The sequence below is a fragment of the Rhinoraja longicauda genome, chromosome 1, assembly GCF_053455715.1.
Source record: "Rhinoraja longicauda isolate Sanriku21f chromosome 1, sRhiLon1.1, whole genome shotgun sequence".
NCBI classification, from domain to species: domain Eukaryota; kingdom Metazoa; phylum Chordata; class Chondrichthyes; order Rajiformes; family Arhynchobatidae; genus Rhinoraja; species Rhinoraja longicauda.
Genome location: NC_135953.1, coordinates 96,879,252 through 96,898,694, shown reverse-complemented (window position 1 = coordinate 96,898,694; position 19,443 = coordinate 96,879,252). Strand labels below are relative to the sequence as shown.

Genomic DNA, 19,443 nt, shown 5'->3' with positions numbered 1-19,443 from the left:
GCATATAGAACGAGTTGCCAGAGGGTGGTGGGCATATAGAACGAGCTGCCAGAGGGTGGTGGGCATATAGAACGAGCTGCCAGAGGGTGGTGGGCATATAGAACGAGCTACCAGAGGGTGGTGGGCATATAGAACGAGCTGCCAGAGGGTGGTGGGCATATAGAACGAGCTGCCAGAGGGTGGTGGGCATATAGAACGAGCTGCCAGAGGGTGGTGGGCATATAGAACGAGCTGCCAGAGGGTGGTGGGCATATAGAACGAGCTGCCAGAGGTGGTCAGCATCGTGGCATAGCTTCTGCTTCACAGTGCCGGAGACCCGGGTTGAATCCTGACCTTGCTGTCTGTGTGAAGTTTGCACGTTCCTCTTGTGACCGCGTGGATTTCCTCCAGGTGCCCCGCCCACATCGCAAAGCCTTGCGGGTTTGTTGATTAATTGGCCTCTGTAAAATTGCCCCTAGCGGGGAGTGGATGCAAAAGTGGGATAACGTGGAAATAGCGTGAACGGGTGATCTATGCTTTCATGCTGTATCTCTAAAACAAAGTAGTTGAGATGGGTACAATAATAACATTTAAAAGAACCCTGGACAGGTACATGGATATGAGCCAGGAATGGGCAAATAGGACTAGCATGGATGGGGCATCTTGGTTGGTATGGACGTACTGGGCTGAAGGGCCTGTTTTCGGTGGTGGATGACTCTAATTAGGATGCCCAGTTCTTCTGGCTAAAGTAGCATCAAATGAAGAACAGCGCCATCTGGTGAGATGAGAGGGATCGACAATGAATGAATGAATGAATGAATGAATAAGTTTATTGGCCAAGTATGTACACATACAAGGAATGTGCCTTGGTGCTCCACTCGCAAGTAACAACACGAACATACAGTAAACAATTAAGAATAAAGCATAAAACATGAAAACATTAAAAATACATCATTATGGTTCAAACATGTGAGTGAAATAAACCAGAGCAAAAAGAGACTACAGACTTTTGGTTATTGAGTAGAGCTACTACTTGTGGAAAAAAGCTGTTTTTATGTCTGGCTGTGGCTGCTTTGACAGTTTGTGGCCAGGGTGAGAGGGGTCAGAGGTGATCTTGCTCGCTCGCTTCCTGGCACTTGCAGTGTACAGTTCGTCAATGGGGGGGGGGGGGAAGGTTGCAGCCAACAACTTTCTCAGCTGATCGAACAATTCGTTGCAGCCTCCGGATGTTGTGCTTGGTGGCTGAACCAAACCAGACCATGATGGAGAAAGTGAGGACGGACTCAACGATGGCAGTATAGAATTGGACCATCATTGCCTGTGGCAGATTCCTCAGCTGCCGCAGGAAGTACATCCTCTCTTGGGCCTTTTTGACTGTGGAGTCAATGGTGGCCTCCCATTTAAGGTCCTTGGAGATGATGGTTCCAAGGAACTTAAATGACTCTACAGATGTGACTGTGGTGTTGGTGATGGTTAGTGGGGGGAGGGGAGGGGGAGCTCTCCTAAAGTCTATAATATAGGGAGGGCTTGCCCCCCCCCCCCCATATCAAAAATCTTCTAACACACCACTCTATCTCCAGGTCCCTCAGGTCGGCCGACTTGGGGCTACTGACCATCCCGCGGTCTAGGCTTAAGCTCAGGGGTGACAGCGCTTTTGCGGTTGCAGCACCTAGACTGTGGAACAGCATCCCTCTCCCCATCAGAACTGCCCCCTCCATCGACTCCTTTAAGTCCAGGCTCAAAACCTATTTCTACTCCCTAGCGTTTGAGGCCCTCTGAGGGGGCGCTGTGAACTGTTTACGTATGTGTTGTTAGGTTTGTGTGCTATTGTATGTTCTTTTATAGTACCTGCATTGATCAACTTTGGTCAACGTGGGTTGTTTTTAAATGTGCTATACAAATAAAATTGACTTGACTTGACTTGACTATAATCAGTTCCACTGAGCTCCAGGTTGTATGTCTCTGTAAGAAGCAAGAGGTTGACACGAATGTTTCGCAAGAAAATTATCAGGTCACACTTTAAGAAGTGAATATACAGGTCCATCACCGATTTTCCAGCACCCTTCGTTTCAGATCCTTGAATGGGCGGCGTAGTGGCGCAGCGGTAGAGTTGCTCCCTAACAGCACCAGAGATCCGGGTTCGATCCTGACTACGGGTGCTTGCCTGTACAGAGTCATAGAGTGATACAGTGTAGAAACAGGCCCTTCGGCCCAACTTGCCCACACCGGCCAACATGTCCCAGCTACACTAATCCAACCTACCTGCGCTTGGTCCATATCCCTCCAAACCTGTCCTATCCATGTACCTGTCTAACTGTTTCTTAAACACTGGGATAGTCCCAGCCTCAACTACTTCATCTGGCAGCTTGTTCCACACACCCACCACCCTTTGTGTGAAAAAGTTACCCCTCAGATTCCTATTAAATCTTTTCCCCTTCACCTTGAACCTATGTCGTATGGTCCTGAATTCCCTTACTCTGGGCAAGAGATTCTGTGCATCGCAGGTACGTTCTCCCTGTGACCACATGGGACTTCTCCGGATGTTTCGGTTTCCTCCCACACTCGAAAGAGGTGCAGGTTTGTAGGTTATTTGGCTTTGGTAAAAAATGGTAAATTGTCCCTAGTGTGTGGGATAGTGCTGCTGTACAGGGTGATCGCTGGTTGGTGCGGACACAGTTGGCCGAGAGGTCTGTTTCAGCGCTGTTTCTCAGAAGACTAAAGCCTTGCCAGATTATCATGTTGTCGGACCAATGATACAATACACTTCTGACCCACTAATTATACCCCACTCATGTCTCTAAAGCACCATGGACTGCTAGGAACCTAAATAAAACAGATATTCAATGTAAATTAAATATGCCTATGCTTCACGTCATGACTGTCATTGGACCTTGCTTAGAAGCAATAGCTAGGGTTAAATAGTCATAGAGTCATACACTGTGGAAACAGACCCTTTGACCCAACTTGCCCACACCCACCAACATGTCCCATCTACACTAGTCCCACTTGCCTGTGTTTGGTCTATATCCCTCTAAACCTGTCCTATCCATGTACCTGTCTAATTGCTTCATGAACATTGCGATAGTCCCTGCTTTAACTATTTTGTCTAACAGCTCGTTCCATACAGCCACCACCCTTTGCGGGGAAAAAAGGTATCTCTCAAAGATTCCTATAAAATCTTTCCCCCTTCACCTTAAATCTACGACTAGTTCTTGATTCCCCTGGGCAAGAGATTATGTGCGTCTACCCGATCTATTCCTCTCATGATCTTATACACCTCTATAAGAGCTCCTGTGCTCCAGGGAATAGAGTCCCAGTCTACTCAACCACTCCCTATAGCTCAGGCCCTCAAATCCTGGCAACATCCTTGTAAATCTTCTCCACACCCTTTCCAGCTTGACAACATCTTTCCTATAACATGGTGCCCAGAACTGAACACAATACTCTAAACATGGCCTCACCAGTTGCTGGAAAATTGATGGTGGACCTTTATTAGTAAAGGTGGTGAAACCATAACAATGACAGCTGAACTGAGAGATTATAACGATGAGCAACGATTTCACAGGCTGAATTGAGTCATGGAGCTGCACAGGGCAGAAACAGGCCCTTCGGCCCACCTTATCCATGCTGACCAAATTGGCTTGCTGAGCAACTTCCATTTACTTCCATTTGGCACATCGCTGCTCCCACCCTATGGAACTCACTACCCCAAACCGTTAGAGACTCCTCCACACTCACCACATTCAAAACATCGCTGAAGTCTCACCTGTTCAGTACTGCCTTCCACCACTGAAGGTCACCTCACCTTCTGTCTCCTTTCTCTATTCGTTTACTTATTTACTTATTTATCTATTTATTCATTTCCCTATGTTCTTTAAATCTCTGTAAAGCGTCTTTGAGTATATGAAAAGCGCTATATAAATAAAATGCATTATTATTATTATTATTATTAAACCCTTCCTATCCATATATCTGTCCTAATGTCTTTTAAAAACTCATAATTGTATTTACTTCTCCAGCTTCTTGAGAGAGTTGTAAATCTGTGGAATTCTCTGCCTCAGAAGGCAGTGGAGGCCAATTCTCTGGATGCTTTCAAGAGAGAGCTCTTAAAAATAGCGGAGTCAGGGGGTATGGGGAGAAAGCAGGAGCAGGATACTGATTGTGAATGATCAGCCATGATCACATTGAATGGCAGTGCTGGCTCGAAGAGCCGAATGGCCTCCTCCTGCACCTATTGTCTATTTTTCTGGGACTCATTCCAGATATGAACTACCCTCTGAGTGACAAAGTTGCCCCTGAGGTCCCTCTTAAATCTCTTCCCTCTCACCTTTAGCCTCTGCCCTCCAGTTTTAGAATCCTCTACCGTGGGAAATAGACTGAGAGTGTTCACTTTATCCATGCCCCTCATGGACTTCGACACCTCACACATCTCAGCCTCCTATGCTCCAAGGAAAAAAGTTGCAGCCTATCAAATCTCTCCCTATAACTCAAGCCGCAAGCCCAGGGAACATCCTGGTAAATCTCTTTTGCACCCTCTCCAACTGAATTACATCTATATACTAAAACTCGCGTTTGTTATCTTGTTTGTTCCTGAACTACAGCCAAAACGGTACACGATAGCGTGACAATTTTAGGCCCACCTTACTCACCGCCGTCCCTTTGGTGCTAATGGAAGAAGTTTCATTGAAATCGGTGTTATATTTTTAAAGTTATTCACATTTTAAAGTTTAAATCTATCTTGCAGGGAGGAAATGGGGAGGGGGGGGGATAAGGGGGGTTGAGGGAGATGTAGTGGGAGGGGGGGAGGGGAGGGAGGAGGGGAGAGGGGAGGGGAGAGAGGAAGGGAAGGAGAGGGTGCTGCACCAATGCAGGAGAGGTTTGGGCCCAATGGGTCTAGTCCTTCTTATAGCTGGGCAGATGCCCCTCAAGGGGTCAAGATTTCCTCATTTAGGATACTAGCCATTTTTAACAAAAATAAGGAGGAATGGAAGAATTTTCAGCCACGATTGTACATCAGATCTCAAAGGAAGCTGTCTTTTGAGGGAGATTAAGATAGTCCTTAATTCAGTGGTGTATATACAAATTAAAGGCAATCACATCGGAACATACCATTCTGAGAATGATTTATCATCTACTTGCAGAGGCAGTCTCCTCACAGAGTAATACAGTGGAAACAGGCCCTTCGGCCCACCGAGTCTGTGCCGACCAGCGATCACCTATACACTAGTTCTTTCCTACACACCAGGGACAATTTACAGAAGCCAATTAACATATACACCTGCACGTCTTTGGAATGTGGGAAGAAATCCAGCACCCGGGAAAATCCAACTTAATCTCAGGGAGAACATACAAACTCTGTACAGACAGGACCTGTAGTCGGGATCGAACCCGGGGCCTCTGGTGCTGTGAGGCAGCAACTTTACCGCTGCGCTACTGTGCCGCCTATATACAAGTTGGGCTGAAGGGCCTGCTTCCACGCGACATTACAAAATTATCCCTTCCCTTCTACAGAGCCACAGACACTTGTAGAATCAATTCAACACTGAGATCAGTGGATGTCGGGTAATAAGCTGGGATTGGTTTAGGTTTATTACTGTTACGTGTACCAAGGTACCGTTAAAAGCTTTGTTCGGCATGCTATCTAATCAAATCAGTTAATACTATACATAAAAACAACCAAGCCAAATTCAAGAACAATAGGTAGAGCAAAGGGGAAGATAGAGTGCAGAATATAGTTTTCAGCATTGTTGTCAGTTGCATAGACAAAGTCCAATGTCCGCAATGGGATAGAGGTTAATCGAACATTAACCTAGCTTATGGAAGGACCCTTCAGAAGCCGGATAACAGAAGGGAAGAAGCTGTTCCTGAATTTGGTAGTGCGCACTTTCAAACCTCGGTACCTTTTGCCTGACAGGATCGGGGAGAAGAACATAGAACAGTACAGCATAAGATCAAGCACTTAGGTCTGCATTGTCTGTGCCAGACATGATGCCAAGACCAACTGTAGCGACTTGAAACATTATTCAGATGCCTGATAAGAGGGAAAGAAGCTATTCCTGAATCTGGTGGTGCATGTTTTCAAGCTCCTGTACCTTCTGCCCGACGGGAACAGAGGAGGAGGAATGACCCAGGTGGGAGAAGTCTTTGATTATGTTGGCAGCATGAAGTGTAGATGGAATCAATGCTGGGGAGTCTGGTCCATGTCTTGTATTCACTGAAGTTAGGCTTGTATTCCCTAGAGTTTAGAAGGATGAGAGGGGATCATAGAAACATATAAAATTATAAAAGGTCTGGACAAGCTAGATGCAGGAAAAATGTTCCCAATGTTGGGCGAGTCCAGAACCAGGGGCCACAGTCTTAGAATAAAGAGGCCATTTACAACTGAGGTGAGAAGAAACTTTTTCACCCAGAGTTGTGAATGTGTGAAATTCTCTGCCACAGAGGGCAGTGGAAGCCAAATCACTGGATGGATTTAAGAGAGTTAGATAGAGCTCTAGAGGCTAGTGGAATCAAGGGATATGGGGTGAAGGCAGGCACGGGTTATTGATTGTGGACGATCAGCTATGATCACAATGAATGGGGGTGCTGGCTCGAAGTGCCGAATGGCCTCCTCCTGCACCTATTTTCTATGTTTCTATGTGATGAACTGGGCTACACCCTCAACTTTCTGCAATTTCATGCGGTCTTAGGCAAAGCTGTTCTCAAACCCAGATGCGATGCAACCCAACAGCATGATGGGAAAGTGGACAAAGTAGAGGAACAGCCACAATATCAATGATAGATAAAACAGGCTGGAGGAACCATTTTTGCCTAGTTTTAGCTCTAATGCTCCGAAACATGTGTTCTGCGATAAGGTTACCCCTCAGTTGGATAGGAAGTCCCATCCTATCTAACCTCTCCCTATAACTCAGGCCCGCAAGTTTTTAGACTCATAAAGCACTGAAACAGGCCCTTCGTGCCAACTTGAGATGCCCCATCAAAACTCGTTTCCATTTGCCTGCATTTGGCCCACATCTCTTTAAGCCTTTCCCAGCCATGTATCTCTCCAAGTGTCTTTTAAATATTGTTGTTGTATCTGCCTCAACTACATCCTCTGGCAGCTTGTTCCATATACCCACCACCCACTGTGCCCTGGTGAGTCAGGGACACTCAAAAGTGCAGACATTAAGGCTGGAGATTAGATATACGATTGGGGAAAACACATCAGCCCCCGACATTTCTGGCACCTCCAACGTGATCCTACCACTAATCACATCTTCCCATCTCCATCCCTTTCCACCTTCCAAAGAGACCGCTCCCTCCTCAACCCCTTGGTTCACATCCCTCCCCCCCCCACCCCTCCCCAAACCACCCCCTCTGCAGATACTTTCCCCTGCAACCACAGGAGATGCAATATCTGTCCCAATATTTCCTCCCTCACCTCCATCCAGGGACCCCAGCAGTCCATCCACATGCACCTCCTCTAACCTCATCTACTGTATCCGGTGTTCCCAATGTGGCGTCCTATACATCGGTAAGTCCAAGCGTAAACTTGATGACCACTTTGCCAAACACGCACTCGGTCCGCCAAGGCCAGCTGGATCTCCCGGTTGCTGACTATTTTAACTCCCCTTCCCATTCCTACACCAACCTTTCTGTCTTGGGCTGTCCATCATTGTCAGTGTGAAGCCACATGCAAACTGGAGGAATAGCATCTCATATTCCACCCTGGGTAGCTTACAACCCAATGGTATGAATATTGAATTCTCCAACTTCTACAAGTAGCCTCTACAAAACAACCTCCCCTCCATCCCATTAATCCCCCATTCCACTCCCCCTCCCACCCCACTGACTGACTTTGCACCTATCGCTCCCCTCCCCTCCATCTACATTCCTTCCACTAGCTACACAATTCACACCTTATCCACACAATTCACACGTCAATCCTCTAGCTTCACAATTCACAACTCACTAATCCTTTTGTCTCAGTCAATATACTCACATATTCAGTAGAGAGCATATTGACTGGTTGCATTATGGCCTGGTTCGGCAACTTGAACGTCCAGGAGTGGAAAAGACTGCAAAAGGTTGTGAACACTGCCCAGTCCATCAACAGCTCCGACCTCCCCACCATCAAAGGGATTTATCGGAGTCGCTGCCTCAAAAAGGCAGCCAGCCTCATCAGAGACCCACCCCACCCTGGCCACACACTCATTTCACTACTGCCATCGGGAAGAAGGTACAGGAGCCTGAAAACTGTAACGTCCAGGTTCAGGAACAGCTTCTTCCCTACAGCCATCAGGCTATTAAACACTACAACCTCAAATAAGCTCCGAACTACAATAGACTATTATTATTATTATAATTATTATATTATGTTTTGAGTATGTGTGTATATATATATATATGTGTATGTGTATATATACATGTGTGTGCGTGTGTGTATGTATTTGTGAGTATGTGTATATATATACTGAACTTTTTTTTCTCTCTGGTTTATTATATTATTTACAGTGTACTATGTTTACATATTCTGTTGTGCTGCAGCCAGTAAGAATATCATTGTTCTATCTGGGACATATAACAAAACACTCTTGACTCCTGACAATTCGCAACTCACTAATCCTTTTATCTCACACCTTGAGTGCATATCTGGCCTTTGTCCAACCATCTGCCTTTACAACCCCTCTTACCTGTTCACCTATGACCAGCCATGCTTTGACCTGCCCCTCCTTTCTTCTAGGTTTTCTTCCCTCCCCCCCCCCCCCCACCAACCCCTGCAATCAGTCTGAAGAAGGGTTCCAACCCAAAATGTCAACTATCCATGCTCTGCAGAGATGCTGTCTGACCCACTGAGTTACTCCAGCACTTTGTCTTACCTTTGAGTGATAGGTGGCACAGTGTTGCAGCAGCAGAGTTGCTGCCGCACAGTGCTAGAGATCCAGGTTCGATCCCGACTATGGGTGGTGTGTGTACGGAGTTTGTACGCTCTCCCCGTGACCTGTGTGGTTATTCTCTGGGTGCTCCGGTTTTCTCCCACACTCCTGCCACATTTTGCAATTTGCCTTGGTGGCAGAGGTCAGCATTGTAGGAAATTGCCAGCAGAGGGCAGAGGTTTACTCCAGGCTCTCAGCACAGCAGCATGCAGCCCGAGTCAACATCTTATTTAAAGTCATGAGACATACATACACGCACAAACTCCAGGACCAAGAGATGTATAACAAATCAACGCACTGTGGGGAACCTGCATGGAATTCATAGTGCATAAACAGATCAGGCATCATCTCAGGAGAACATGGATTGGTGACGTTTCAGCTCAGGACCTTTCTCCAGTCTGAAGCAGGGTGCAGACCTAAAACGTCACCTATCAATGTTCTCCTGAGAAGCTGCATGACCTGCTGAGCTATTCCAGCACTGTGCAAATATTTGGTACAGTGTGGTCACTAATAAATCCAATAAGAATGCCACAATGCAGGAACACAAGACAATACAACTTTAAACTTTAGGCCAGGGGCAGGCAGCACACGGTGGCGCAGCGGCAGAGTTGCTGCCTTACGGCAACAGAGACCCGGGTTCCATCCTGACTACTGGTGCTGTCTGTATGGAGTTTGTACGGTCTCCCTGCGACTGCATGGGTTTTCTCCGAATGCTCTGGTTTTCTCCCACTCCACAGGTTTGTAGGTTAATTGGCTTCTGTAAATTGCCCCTGTGTAGGGTAGAACTAGTGTACATTGTTGGGCAGCATGGACTCAGTGGGCTGAAGGGCCTGTTTCAATGCTGCCTGTTGCATCACTACTTTACCTTGCAAGTTACCAGGGGATGACAGCAATTTAACTTGTCCATTGAGAAATTTGATAAAATTGTGCAATGCTGATCGTTACTCACTGTTGAAGTTCACCAGGTTCTGCAAGCTTCACAACGAGTAACTTAGGTAACAATTCATCCCAATATTGCAATGTCACCTGTCTACCCATTGTATAATATTATTTCAACTATGAGATTAACTAGCTGCTAGTTACATTGTTTAATAGAGCATCATTACAGTTATCAATAGAAACAATGATCAATTTTAATAGACATGGTGAAAATGACAGACTGTTACTTGGAGAGTGCCAGCTGTGATTTTACCCTCCCCCTCTCCCCTATCAAGGCATCTTTTTTTTCTACTTGTCAAATACCAAATTAACTTTTAAGTGGTTCTCTAGTTCCCATTCGAAATAGTGTCACACCGGATTCGGCCTGTGTAATATCAATGGTGTGCCCTAATTCACCAATCGTGTTATGAAACGTGTTATAACAGAACTAAAAGACACAAAGTGCTGGCGTAACTCAGCGGGTCAGACATCTCTGGAGAACATGAATAGGCGACGTTTCGGGTCGAGACCCTTCTTCAGATTCAGAACTACATGCATTATGATTTTTTTTTAAAGTTTAGATTACCACAGTCTTCGTGGTCATAAAGACAATGAAATAAGCAAAAAAGTAATTGTTAGAGAAGGAGTGCAGAACCGACAAACTGCAGACCCTGGATAATTCCATAATTTGGTGGGGCAGTCAGCAGCTATGGACATGGATGGGTGAGACTTCAGGTCAGGACCCAGCTTCAGACTCTGCTGACAATCGTGCTCCTAGTAGGAGGTCTGGTCAAACCATGCACAAAACCAGAGGTGGTAAAGAACCAGAAGAAGAAAATTGGAGGTACTTTAAGGCAACATCGTAAGTCGTTACCAAAGGGATTTTATTACTTCGAATAGAAACATGAAATTACAGATGCTGGTTTACACAGTGACCAAAGGTGTTGGAGTAAGTGGAGTTGGAAGGGTCAAGCAGCATCTCTGGAGAACATAGATAAGTGATGTTTTGGGTCCGGACCCTTCTACAGACTGATTGTAGGGGGTGGGGGTAAGAAAGCTGAAAAAGAGGAGAGGCAGGAGAAAGCCTGGCAGGTAATAGCTGGAGTAACTCAGCGGGTGAGACAGCATCCCTGGAGAAAAGAAATAGGTGATGTTTCGGGTCGAGACCCTCCTTCAGACTGAGAGTCAGGGAGAGACATAGGTACATAGAACAAATAAATGAAAGATAAGCAAAAAGCAACGATAATCAAGGAAAGGTGGAGTTTTCAATGGTCCATTGTTGGCTATGGGAAAGGTGATTATAAGTGGTATAAACAATGAAACTCAACGGGACAACAGTGAGACCAGTACAATGAATCGGGTGGGGGAGGGACGGGAGAGAGAGGGGATGCAAACGTCACTTGAAGGTAGAGAAATAAATATCCATACCGCTGGGTTGTAAGCTGCGGCGGGGGGGGGGGGGGGGGGGGGGATTATATGTTTTAGGTATGGATAAATTCAAGATGAGCTATGAAATGAAAACATTTAGCTATTTTACCTTGGCGGTCCAGCATCTAAAACTGTATTAGGATATTGAACAGAATTTATACCACACTATTCTTTAGTGACATGTTACTGCCATGAAATGCTACGTACTTAGTGCCCCATCCTCCACCTTACCCAGTTATTTTAAGCAAGTCAAATTTAGTTGAGGGTATGACCTGGTAATGGAAACCTGCAGCGGTAACAAATAGCCCTAAAACATGGTCAAAAACATTTAAAATTATTCTGAAACAGCATTATTATACAAATGAGAAGTGATGCAAATTTAAAAATCTGATGTTCCAAACTGGGGGAATAAAAACACAAAGTGCTGGAATAAATCAAGTCTGAAGAAGGGTCCTGAGAAAGGACTTCACCTGTCTACATCTTCAGGACATGCTGCCTTATCTGCTGAGTTACTCCAGCACTGTGTTTTTTTAAACCTGCATCTGCAGTTCCTTGCGCGTTTCAAACTGGGAGAAGTTTCATTTGTAAATGGCTGGTGTATCTCCATTAACTGGAAGGCAAACAGCTCAATGTTGTAAATACATGAAAGAGAAAATGAAACCACAGCCTCTGAATGCCAGAAATTTCACTGTACAGTTTTATTTACAGTTTTTGTTTTTACATTTTTAATATGTATGCTTTTTGGGACCATTTTCCTAATTCAGTCTTTATAACCAATGCAAAATAGAGATTCTTCCGAGGATACATGTTTTAAAATACAGAACAATACAAAACATAGAGGATTTCAATATATTTCAACATCTCGAGCAAGGAATGTAATCATATTGCAATTTTTTAAAAAACCAAAATACATTTTTTTAGAAGAGAAACCCACACTTGCCCAAAAAGTAAAAATCACTAAACTGCAAAAGCTTGTTCAAAGTTAAAGTTTAAATCAAACTATGAATTCTGTATTAATGTTGCAGGATTTAAGTAATGCATATGACAAATTTTGAATTCTACTAATTTAAAGTTATATGCCCAGTCCCAAAACACACATTACATCATGATCTAAATTAACCAAGCTGTTATTAGAGCTTTTTTAAAATTTGAAACCAATGAATAAATTAAACCTAACAGCCAACAAATAAGCACAGATTACAGCAAATCTTCCTGTTTGCTGTACAAAAAAAGTCAGAACTGAACTAAATGACTAAGTACTACAACATTCAGACAAGATCTTAACCCTTTCCCTCTCAAAATTACTAAATGCTTATACGAGCCCCAACCCACCAAAAAGTCTAAATTGTGTCACATTTAGTGTAAGGAAATCTACTTTTTTTTTATAAAACCTGCACCTCTTAAAATATTTCACTTTACAAGCTATCTTTAACACTTTCAGAAAATTTCAGGAACCAAATGGATTCATAAAACATTTTGAAGGAAAAGGATCATTTTCACAGAATACTGAACAAAGTCAAAGATAGAAAACTGACTGAAAACTGACACTTGTGTGATGTTAGAATGCAGTCCCATTCTGCTTACTAGAAGCTTTGGTTTAATTTGAAGTGTAGATTGCTTTACGCATCCAGTCTTCTAGTGATGAGCATATAACTGGTGCCTTCTCAAACAACATACCTGTTCTTGGTTGTCGATCCGCTTTTTGTGGCAGTGTCTGTATGGGACTGGTAGCCAATCACTATTTTAGGAGGAAGCCCTAATCGTTCTTTGTACACTCTCCTGTTCCAAAGCAAAATATAAATAATTAAGATATCCAGCTAGAACTCTCGTTAAAACAATTTCCAGTGCTAGACAACCATTCAGCAGGTTTATTTGAACGGCCACATCTTATTTTAAAAACACTTCCCATTAAATAGATCAGTGGTTTAAATAACCAACAAGTAAAACCAGTTTTGCTTCAATACACCGATGCTGGTTTACAAAGTGCTGGAGTAAATCAAGTCAGGCAGCACCTTTGGTGATGAACACATCTGTGGATATGAACACAGGTCTGAAGGATCCCAACCTGAAACATCACCTATTACTGTACTCCGGAGACGCTGCCTGACAGCTGCTAGGAACATCTGAGTTACTCAAACACTTTGTGTACATGTTTTCTAAAAATAGTGTGACTATATTCCCTTGAAGCTATGAAATTTACATGCAAATGGAAAATCATCTAAGGTCCTAGATTATCATATCATATCATATCATATATATACAGCCGGAAACAGGCCTTTTCGGCCCACCAAGTCCGTGCCGCCCAACGATCCCCGTACACTAACACTATCCTACACCCACTAGGGACAATTTTTACATTTACCCAGCCAATTAACCTACATACCTGTACGTCTTTGGAGTGTGGGAGGAAACCGAAGATCTCGGAGAAAACCCACGCAGGTCACGGGGAGAACGTACAAACTCCTTACAGTGCAGCACCTGTAGTCAGGATCGAACCCGAGTCTCCGGCGCTGCATTCGCTGTAAAGCAGCAACTCTACCACTGTGCTACCGTTTAACTTTTAAAAAACAATTCTATTTTACTCATGACTCCATTCTCTTTCCCCCCCCACCCCCCCCATTAGCTGAAAACTCTGCATTTCAAGACCAAATTTCACAAGTCAATGTTTCACATTTCCAAATACAATTACAATCAAAATCTCACAAAGATGAAAATAACACAGCAAATCTTTCTTTGTGGTCACATAATTGGGAGCAAGGTGGGACAACTGGTGGAGCTACTGCCAGACAGCTCCAGAGACCCGGTTTTGATCCTGACTACAGGTGCCGTCTGTGTGGAGTTGCACGTTCTCCCTGTAACCACGTAGGTTTCCTCCAGGTGCTCCAGTTTCCACCAAAATCGCAAAGATGTGTGTGTTTGTAGGTTAATAGGCCCTCTGTGAATCACCTCCTAGTATATAGAGAATGGATGTGAATGAGGAATAATGTAGAATGAATACATGGATGGGTGATTGGTGGTTGGCATGGAGAGCTGGACCAATGGGCCTGTTTCCATGCTAGAGGACTATGACTAATTAAAAATTAAGCCTACATGTTTCTTATTTTATGGTATCCATTGGAATCAACATGAGAACCTTTGTGGCAAAACCTGCCAATTTACAGCCTTCCAAACACTTTTCTTGATACCATTTTCATTGAGGCTATCATGATATATATAGATTTATTCACAAAATGCTGGAGTAACTCAGCAGGTCAGGCAGCATCTCGGGAGAGAAGGAATGGGTGACGTTTCGGGTTGAGACCCTTCTTCAGACTATATATCCAGTACTTGAACTCTTAGCCAGACTATCCCCACTGACCTTCTGCATAGACTTGGCCAGGGTAACATAAAAGATGGTTCTTGAAGCATCCACGCTCAACTTCAAACATACATTCAAGTTGAGATGCATGACTCTGAATGTGCTACCAATTTATTTTCAGCAGATGTTGCTCAGTATGAAAACAACATCCAACTTATTTTATTCATCCCTGTGAACAGCATTCTGGTCATTTTAATTTGATTCCTTGTGGAAATAATCTGGCCGACAGAAATGATTCTGGACTTTGGAATTAATTGCCACTGATTTGGAGGCATTACTTTGGAAAACAATAAGAAAGTGAGAAATTGAAAATATATATATATATATATATAAAATTAGAAGAGGCATAGTTTTAGTTTTGAGATACATCTTGGAAATAGGCCCTTCAGCCACACCAACCAGTGATCAGCCCGTAACCTACAGGTAGGTAGGTTAATTGGCTGGGTAAATGGTTTGTTTTTTTAAAGTCCCTAGTGGGTGTAGGATAGTGTTAATGTGCGGGGATCGCTGGGCGGCACGGACTTGGTGGGCCGAAAAGGCCTGTTTCCGGCTGTATATATATGATATGATCAGCCCGTATACTAGTTCTATCCTGCGTTCTTGAGGACAACTTACAAAGCCAATTAACCCAATAACCTGCATGTCTTTGTAAGGAAATCAGAGCACCCGGAAAAAACCCACACGGTCACGGGGAGAATGTACAAACAATGTCTGGCGCAGTTAAGCAGCAGCTCTACTGCTGTTCCACCCTAGTCAGAACCTTTTCTCCCCAGGATGGAAATGTCAAAGATTAGAGGGCATAGCTTTAAGGTCAGAGAAGCAAAGTTTAAAAGGAAGATTAGTAAGGCAAGCTTTTGTTGGTGCCTGGAAAGCACATTATTATAATCATTACATTACCTGCCATAGTAATGATTACAATGTCAGGTAATGACACATTAAATGCAATAGTAAAGTATGCAACCATAACAACATCTAGCAGAAAATATTTAGGAGAAAACGACGTGTAAGGAAAATGCACCATCTTTTATACTTACTTACCCTATATATGTGATAGATTCCCTATTTTCACAATCAGTAGTCCATATAGCTATTTTGTCACCTTTATTTCTAACATTGACTACTGCACCACATGCGTCATCACTGTGCTCATCAAATGCTTCTCCTATAAGGCACAACAGCTTTTTGAGGTGGAGGGAGGGAGAGAACAGACAAAAATGTAGGAATTAGTGAACCAGTGACAGTTTTACAAACTTAAAGCAAAATAAATGAAACAAAACCAAAAGCATACAAGTTTGACATGCCTCTAAAATCAATAGATAATCTGAGATAAGACAATAAACTGAGGCCCCATCTGCTTTCCCAGATAGATATAAAAGATCCCATGTCACTATACTGAAGGACAGGAGAAATACATTCCAGTCGAGGTCACTATTCAAAGCCAACATTGCTTAAATCGATGAACTGATTACTAAACATTGAATTCTCCAATTTTAGGTAACTTCCTACTAACCCCCCCTACTCCCCCCCCCTTTTCTTCCCCCCTCCTCTGTGCACCTAGACCCTCACCTATTTCTCCCTCCCCCCCCCCTGCTACTTTGCTTCCTCAAGCTATGCAATCCGACACTCTTCAACCAGTCTCACTTTGCTTTTATCGCTGGCCTTTGTTCCAACCTTCTGCCTCAACCCCCACCTGCGTTCACCTATTACCAGCCACGTTTGTCCTGCCTCCCTCCTCTTCCAGATTTCTCCTTCCCCCACCCTCTAAAATCAGTCTGAAGGAGGGATAGGAGGGACTCAACCCAAAACATCATTTATCTATGTTCTCCAGAGATGCTGCCTGACTGGCAAGTTACTCCAATACTTTGTGTCCTTTTGTGTATTAACCAGCATCTACAGTTCCTTGTTTCTACCAAACCACTGTGGAGCACCTCGCTACATTAAAATTGATGGCCTCAATGAAAACCGTAGTGTTTCTGAAGCGTAGTAAATGATGCCATGCACGTACATCTTCACGATGAGAGGATGGAGTCACAGCACCGATTTAAAGAAAACTAGACCAGAATTTTTTAGAAACGGAGTGGAGGAAAGAATACTTACAGTTTCTAACCAAATACGATCCAGATCTGTCTTTCTCTGTTGCTTGGAAAGGGTAAGCAGCCACCTTCCACCTCGCTTGTTTTTCTCATCCTCCCACATAGGCTCAATCCCATCCTTTATGTAAAAGATTTAAAATATCATGTCAGGTAGAGACTTTCATATTCGCTCATGGAATTACATTTTAGATTTCATTTCCCCCCGACAATTAAAACTGACTTTCATCTTAAGGAAATTGTCATGTTACTGAAACCCAAATCATAAAGAAGACCTTCCAAATAGAACTCGTGCTGATTCAAGTTCTCAATGTTGATCATATTTATGGTCAAGTGGTTAAAAATGAACGGTAAATGCAATTATACGATTACTAATTAGCATGAGTATGCTCTTTTTCATTTCTTGACAATTTAAAATTCTCATCCATTTCTTTCTCTTTCTAAACTTCAGCATTCAAACAAAAAAAACAGGAAGTGAAGCAAATAGGTAAGAAATTAGTATTTAAGATGTTGGCAATGGAGAAAAAATATATACTCGTTGGGCTACGTTTTGATATTAGATCTTATAGGTAGAGTTCACATCAATGCCCTTTAATGGACAGGTTATAAATATAACAAAAAATAACCATTGAGGTTTCTCGGTTCAGTATGCTGCAGATGTAGGCTATGAAGATGGATGATGCGTAATCAGTAGAAAAAAGTGTTCAGTTTAGTTTGGCAACTTTAAGGTAATGTTATAAATTTATTGTTAACTTCAAAAGTTAAAGAGCATGACCATCGACTTACCTTGAAGAGAGAGTAATCGCAGCCCGATATTAAATTACTACAAAGCTGGATGTGATTATAAAGGCTGTGAGGTGGAGAAAAGAATTAATTAGAACAAAGAATGCAAAAACATTCCACTATTGATCCAGAATAAAGATCACCAGACTGTGGGTATTTCTATGTATCTAGAGATAGTGTGGAAACAGACTCTTCAACCTATCGAATCCACCATCAATCACCCGTAAACTATTGTAGGAAAATAACTTCAGATGCTGGTTCAAACTGAAGGTAGACACAAAATGCTGGAGTAACTCAGCAGGTCAGGCAGCATCTCAGGAGAGAAGGAATGGGTGACGTTTCGGGTCGAGACCCTTCTTCAGACTGAAGGGTCGCAACCCGAAACGTCACCCATTTCTTCTCTCCTGAAATGCTGCCTGACCCGCTGAGTTACTCCAGCATTTTGTGTCTACCCGTACACTAGTTCTATGTTATCCCACTTTTGCATCCTATACATTAGGGACAATTTACAGAAGTCAATTAACTTACATACTTGCACATCGTTGGAATAGGGGAGGAAACCAGAGCACCCAGAGAAAATCTGACACAATATTTTATACTGATAATTGACCAAGTGGGCCCAAACCTCTCCTGCATTGGTGCAGCACCCTCTCCGCACCCTCTCCTCCCTCCCCCCAAACAGCCATCTTTAACCTCTGTAAAGTCTAAAACGTGAAGCTCGTGCAGATATTTCATTTAGAACAAGAGCAAGTTGTGGTCAACTCTTCTATTACTTAATGTATTATTCACCTTAAGCCATGTCTCCCTCAACAGTTAACTATCCACCTTAAACAATTTCCCCATCAAGTCGCATGTTTTCCAAACCAGGGAAGAGTCAAAAATAATTTCCTTTTGGAGAATTTTGCATTACAATTTCCTCTCCCCTACACTTCTTAATTTAAAAACTGATGGTTTTGCTAAGTCTTTCAAACAAGTAAATATGAAGTAATTAAATCACCAAAATATGATGTCCCAAACCTACATTGTTTGGAATAAAACAGAGGACAGATTGGGGCAAAATCCATGCTCAAAGTAGCTTCCTGCATACATACACATTTGAAATTAGATCTCAACATGCAAAGAGGGCACCCTGATCATCACGCAGAGGCCACAGGAAATCAAAGACATCCACATTTATATTGAATTTATACACAACCACGGTACATGTGTATAAAATCATGAGGAATGGATCGGGTAGACGCACAGTCTTTTGCCCAGAGTACGGGAATCGAGAACCAGATGACATGGGTTTAAAGTGAAGGCGGGAAAGATTTAATAGGAATCTGAGTAACTTTTTTCACACAAAGGGTGGTGGGTGCATGGAACGAGGTGGTAGTTGAGTCAGGGACTATAATGGGTGCGACTGGGATAAACTCTAGATCTCAAAACTGAAACAATCCAGTATTTTCTAGCTGTTCCCTCTCCAGATAGGAACTTTTGTAAGATAAGCAAGAGCACAAAGATGCTAGATGTTCCAAGACCTTTTGAATGATAAATTAAATCTCTTGACAAACAGGATGTATTGCGAGATAACAAAGAATCATGGAGAGGGAGGGAATAGGGGTGATCAGTGACCCATGTTCATTCCTAATGGAACTCCTCGTCTCATACTTCCTCCAGTGGCATCATTGATCACACATTAATGAGCTCTTCAAGTTCAGTCCTTTACAATAAATCAGGAGTGTGGAAAGAACATTACACACATTTTGACATTCAAGGTCATGGCAGCCTGTTTGAGCTGAAGCTGAAAAAGACCTATATAACTTGCATGTTATAGATATTAAGGTAACCAAATAAGGCACCGGAGAAATTCACATCCATGAAGCTATTGGCATACTCTCTTGGTAGGCAAGGGGCTGCACAGTGGTGCAGTGGTCGAGGTGCTGCCTTACAGATCGCGATTACGGATACTGCCTATACGGAGTTTGTACAT

General features: G+C 43.2%; 1 protein-coding gene across 2 annotated transcripts in view; it reads right to left on the bottom strand.

Annotated features, from left to right (window-relative positions):
- Window positions 1–11,920: 11,920 nt before the first annotated feature.
- The window catches only part of LOC144600092 (eukaryotic translation initiation factor 4E-like), a 32,871-nt gene continuing 25,348 nt past the window's right edge, over window positions 11,921–19,443 (bottom strand). For both annotated transcript variants that reach the window (XM_078411498.1, XM_078411509.1), the window contains 4 exons: window positions 17,475–17,538; window positions 16,696–16,809; window positions 15,637–15,776; window positions 11,921–13,019 (listed from right to left, as the gene is read on the bottom strand). In XM_078411498.1, the coding sequence (XP_078267624.1) occupies window positions 12,905–13,019; window positions 15,637–15,776; window positions 16,696–16,809; window positions 17,475–17,538 (433 nt within the window). In that variant the 3' untranslated portion in view covers window positions 11,921–12,904. The remainder of the gene's footprint in view (window positions 13,020–15,636; window positions 15,777–16,695; window positions 16,810–17,474; window positions 17,539–19,443) is intronic.